Source organism: Aegilops tauschii, chromosome 2 (assembly GCF_002575655.3).
Source record: "Aegilops tauschii subsp. strangulata cultivar AL8/78 chromosome 2, Aet v6.0, whole genome shotgun sequence".
Lineage (NCBI taxonomy): Eukaryota > Viridiplantae > Streptophyta > Magnoliopsida > Poales > Poaceae > Aegilops > Aegilops tauschii.
Genome location: NC_053036.3, coordinates 10,131,831 through 10,137,276, shown reverse-complemented (window position 1 = coordinate 10,137,276; position 5,446 = coordinate 10,131,831). Strand labels below are relative to the sequence as shown.

At 46.3% G+C, this 5,446-nt stretch overlaps 1 protein-coding gene across 1 annotated transcript; it reads right to left on the bottom strand.

The window, feature by feature from the left end:
* Nucleotides 1-2,730: 2,730 nt before the first annotated feature.
* Nucleotides 2,731-5,236, bottom strand: LOC141041478 (uncharacterized). Its single transcript, XM_073507691.1, has 2 exons — nt 3,882-5,236; nt 2,731-3,014 (listed from the first exon to the last, which is right to left on the bottom strand). Exons 1-2 carry the CDS (start codon nt 5,091-5,093, stop codon nt 2,961-2,963), a joined length of 1,266 nt encoding a protein of 421 aa, XP_073363792.1. The 5' UTR covers nt 5,094-5,236; the 3' UTR covers nt 2,731-2,960.
* Between the last annotated feature and the right edge of the window lie 210 nt (nt 5,237-5,446).

Sequence of the window (5,446 nt, the reverse complement as noted above, 5' to 3'; positions counted from 1 at the left end):
AACTATCCGGGGAAGAATATGAATGTGTACATGCAGCCGCTGAAGGACGAATTGCAAGAAGCCTGGGATAATGGGTTCAAGACATACGACGCCTTTAGCAAACAGAACTTCATAATGCGTGTCTGGTACATGTACTCGACACATGACTTGCCGGCGTATGCGCTATTCGTTGGCTGGTGTGTGCATGGAAGGTTCCCGTGCCCCACATGCAAGGGAGCTCTTGAGTTTCGTTGGCTTCAGGCCGGTCGCAAGTTTTCTTGCTTCGACATGCATAGACAGTTCCTGGATCCTCGCCATAAGTTCAGGAAAGACAAGAAGAACTTCATCAAAGATAGAGTTGTCAAAAACTCTGCACCGCCTGCGTTGACAGGCCAAGAGACCCTGGATCAGTTAAACGCTCTTGAGTCAGATCCAGAGCGTCCAGGGTATTTCAAGGGGTATAATTCGAAACACGCCTGGACTCACAAGACATGCTTGTGGGATCTGCCTTACTTCAAAGACCTCCTTTGCCCACACAACATCGATGTGATGCACACTGAGAAGAATATCGCCGAGGCACTTTTTGGTACATTGTTCGGCATAGATGGGAAGTCAAAGGATAATACTAAGGCTAGAGTCGATCTGGAGGCGCTATGTGATATACCGTTACAAAACATGAAAGAACCGAAAGGAAAGCAGAACTGGACGAAGACAAAGGCATGCTTCAATCTTGGAAGGCCAGCTATGAGGGAAATTATCTTCTGGGTGCAACAACAGTTGATGTTCCCCGATGGTATGTAGCGAATCTAAAGAGGGGAGCGAGTCTTATAAATTGAAGATATTTGGTCTCAAGAGTCATGATTGGCACATATGGATTGAGCGGGTGATGCCGGTGATGTTGCGTGGCTTCATCCCTGAGGATGAATGGCTAGTACTGGCAGAGGTGAGCTAATTTCTTCCGTGTTCTTTGTGCGAAAGAACTATCGCCTGGCCTGCTAGAAGAAATGGAAGAGTTGGCGCCGGATTTGATCTGCAAGTTAGGGAAGATCTTTCCGCCGGGCTTCTTTAATCCAATGCAGCACTTGATTTTGCATCTCCCAACGGAGGCAAGATTGGGGGGGGGGCATGCAAAATCGCTGGTGCTACGCAACTGAGAGGATGCAGAAGACGCTACGAGCAAAATGTAAAAAATAACGTAGAATTGAAGCATCGATGGCTGAGGCATTCATTACTGAGGAGGCGGCAAACTTCGTGACAGCACGCTACCACTAGTGCAGAACCGGGCTATAGCACCGGTTTGTAAGACCCTTTAGTGTTGGTTCTGTAACCGGCACTAAAGGGTGGGGACTAAAGGTCCCCCCTTTAGTACCGGTTCAACACGAACCGCCACTAAAGGGCCACCACGTGGCACGAGCCCGCGCCGGGGGCTGGGAGACCTTTAGTACCGGTTGGTAACACCAACCGGTACTAAAAGGTTTAGGGGGTTTAGGGTTTATGATTTCTTTTTTCCTTTAATTTTGCGTTTTCCATTTAATTGTTCTTAGTTTGGATTAGTACTACTTTCAACATGCAGCACATGTTGCCTTCACTTCAATCTAATCCAAGGGTTCTTTTGGGCCAGCGGTGCTCTCCGTCTTTAGCAACGGCGGAAGTCTTGGCCGCTTGGTGGCCAAGACGAAGATGGAGCCCTGAAAGGATCCTTTTGTGTTTTCTGTTTTCTATGGGTCTTGGCTACTGTGTTGTTACTATTCAATAGTGTCATAGCTTGTATCATTCTCAGGTTTCTGTACTTGTATGCGTATTTGCAATATTCCTTTCTCGTATGAATACAACGTAGTCCTACATGTTCAAAAAAAGACCTCAAAGCTTCATCCTCTTTCCACATGCCCCCAACTCACTTGCTTCTATCTCTCTCTGCAAAAGAAAGGAATGTCTATCAAATATAATACTTTTAATGTGACCATATGTCAGGCTAGTATTGCCGTAAAAAAAAAGGAGAAAGAATGAGCAGAGTAGATCTGCAGCGACCTGTCTGATTTGTGGTTTAAGCTGTGAATGTATAAATGTGCTACCGATATTAATTAATTGGGCACCGCCAACACAATGTGAAAGGCCAAGTTGCTCTGAATTATAAAATTGTTAAAACAGCTAGGCGTCCAGGGTAGTTTTTTTTGTACTTTTGACATCTTTCAGTCAAACACGCTCTGAATTATAAAATTGTTAAAACAGCTAGCGTCCAAGGTATTTCTTTTGTACCTTTGACATCTTTCATTCAAACACGTGTCAGCTGTGTTCAACTCTAGTTTGAAATTGTGTTTTATTTGCTATGTGCATCTTTGAACGGCCTTGGCTCATACAAATTCTGAGTTCAGAAACGACTATTAAAGTTTAACACATGCCAAACTATATTCACCGAATGCCCATGTCTTCAAATCTTAAAGTTGAGAGGTGAGGCTAATATGACAAGGGGGCAGAGTAATTAGGTAGTAACAATGGATTACAGATTCATGATCGCGGAGGAGGTGGCCAAATATCTTGATTTCTATTGGCAACTACATGAAGCAAACGGGAACAAGCATTGGAATTTTAATCGTTTAAAAACCTAAGCATAATTACATTAGTGTGAAAATGAAAGCATGTTTAGTGATAGTGAACACAAATAAAATGACAGTAGTATGCAATTGAAACGATGCATAGTGGTGGCAGTAGAAACGGGTGATCCTGTAAATGCTGTCGGTGCCATCCAGCTAGTGCAATCCAAAAGAAGCACTCCAATAGGCATAAAGTCAGGACTGATAAGTTTAACCATGCCCAGTTACAATCCAAAAGAAGCCACTCAATAGGCATAATGCCATGACTGATAAGTTTATAACTACTGTACTACTAATCGATACAGATGACATTAAATGTCTTCACTGGGCCTAAGCAAAATCAAGTGGCGGCCATCAGTCCAAATTTCCTCATGATATGTTGCCAAGATCTCAAGGCTTCATCCTCTTTCCCCTTGCAACAAACTCGCTTGCTTCTATCTCTCTCTGCAAAAATAAATAAAGATGCCTGTCAAATATAATACTTTTAATGTGACCACATTTGCCATTTCCTATCAAATGTGTTACTGATATTAATAAATTGGGCAACTCCAACACAATGTCTACCGTCAGTCCAACATGACCTTATTAAAGAAAATTGTGGAAACAGATGTATGTGTCAAAGGTACTCCCTCCATCCTATCATATAAGAGCGTTTTTGACACTACACTAGTATAAAAAACGCTCTTATATTATGGGACAGTGTGAGTACATTTTTTTTGACTTTTGATTGACATATTTCATTCAGACACTTGCCACTGTTCATCTATAGCTTGAAATTATGCTTCATCTGCTATGTGCATCTTTGAACGGCCATGGCTCATACAAATTCCAAGTTCGAACCGACTACTAAAATAACACATACACTACTATATTCACCGAATGCCCATGTCTTCAAATGTTAAAGTGGAGATGTGAAGCTAATGATAACACTATCTCCATCAAGCAAAAAAGGAAGAAAAAACAGCCCTAAAACCTGAATAAGTGTCATCATGATGTGCAAGAAGTTGGGTCCTAATATGGCAAGGGGGCAGAGTAATTAGGTAGTGACAATTGATTACAGAGTCATGATTGCGGATGAGCATCAATATCAGACATCTACTGTTCAACATGGGGAGGTGGCCAAATATCTTGATTTTTTTAGCAAGTAATGAAGCAAACTGGATGTGATAAACATGCATTGGAATTTTTATCATTTAAAAACCTAAGGATAATTACATTAGTATGCAAATGAAAGCATGTTTAGTGATAGTAAACATAAATAAAATGGCGGTAGTATGCAAATGAAACGGTGCTTAGTGGTGGTAGTAATACCGGGTGATCCTGTAAATGCTGTCGGTGCGCACTGAACTCACTGGCAAAGAGCAGGGAATTAACAGAATTCTTTTCACCATTTGGATAGAACTGGACCTTGTCATTGCCTATGTCAACACGAAGCATCCACTGGCCCATGTGCTCTAGTCCATAGTCCAACTCCCTGAGATCATTTAAGACTAGGTAGACGACGCCGTCTTCATGGATGCTCAGAACAGGGTACGACGGAGGAAGATTTCTTATACCAGCAGGCTTGTAGGCCTCGTTTGCCCAGATGTTTTCAACATTGCACTTGCAGCTTTCCTTCCACCCTGAGAGGTCATGCGAGAGAGTCCAGATGGTCAGTTCCAATCCTTTTTCGGGCTGGTGTTCATCACATTCATCCAGGGCGACGAACTTGATTTTGCCAGCAACACAGGCCATGGAACGGAACTCCTCGGCAGAGGAGTATGTAAAGTCGTCGCTGTCGGCATCATAGGTTGGACAATCTTTGGGCAACTGAATAAAGCTGAACTTGCAGTTTTGTTTCAGATCACAGAGCACCATGCCTTTGAGCAGATCCACCCAGCAGAGGACAGAGCCCCAACAAGAGAAGCACAAGTCAGGGGAGAAGTGGCCGGTGGTGCTGGATGGAAGGGGCAGGCGACTGGGATGCAAGTCCCATTTTTGGACGGACGACTTCCACAGCCAGAGCGCAGCTTGGGAGCCATCTGGCCAGACCCTGACGAGCTCGGCAAGAAAGTAGTCGTTCCCGGCGGCGCACATGACGACGGCCGACTCGCACCCGATGGCTCTATGTGAGTGGTCGGAGGGGAGCTCGGGGATCCCAGAGATGGAGTCGTTCCTGGCGTCGTAGATGAGGTAGCCTCCAGGGAAACGGTTGCCAGGGCGGTACGCTCCGGCGTACATGGCGACCAGGTTCTTGTCCGCGCTGGAGAGAGTGGCCATGGTGAGGCTGTGGAGCTGCACCGGGAGCCCGACGGATACCGGCGGCCGCAGTATGTGGAGGAAGGAGAGCGCCGGCGGATCGGCGACGACTGCGTGCGCCTTGAAGGTCCGCAGGTAACCGGTGACTGCGTCACTGATCTCTTGGCGGCTTGGTGGACCATCTCGTCCTTCCCACGGGCAGCGGATTGACGACACTCGGCCGGATAACGCCTCGTCGTCGGAGAAGTAAATCTCGCGGTGGAGCAGAGCCATGGAACGGCCCATGGCGGCTAGCTAGCTAAGGTAGGTAGGGATTAGGGTTGGGTGGAGGGCGGAGGGGGGAGGGATTTGGGGATCGATGGTGGCGGCGCGGCTAGGGTTAGGGTCGGGTGGAGGAAGCAGGCAGGCACGCAGCGATTTGGGGATCGAGCGAGGAAGGAGAAGCTGGGGTTGCCCGGTAAGATCTAAGATAGCAGGGAAACGGGCGTCAAGGAGAGGTGGGATCGGTCAGCGGGCGGTGGATATGTTATTGCATCTAGAGGGACCTTAATTCCTCTCTAAACATCCGCCTGATCAATGACCGGTCAAAAGAAGTCGACCCAACCGGATTGCCGCACCATACCAGACGCCGACTGGCT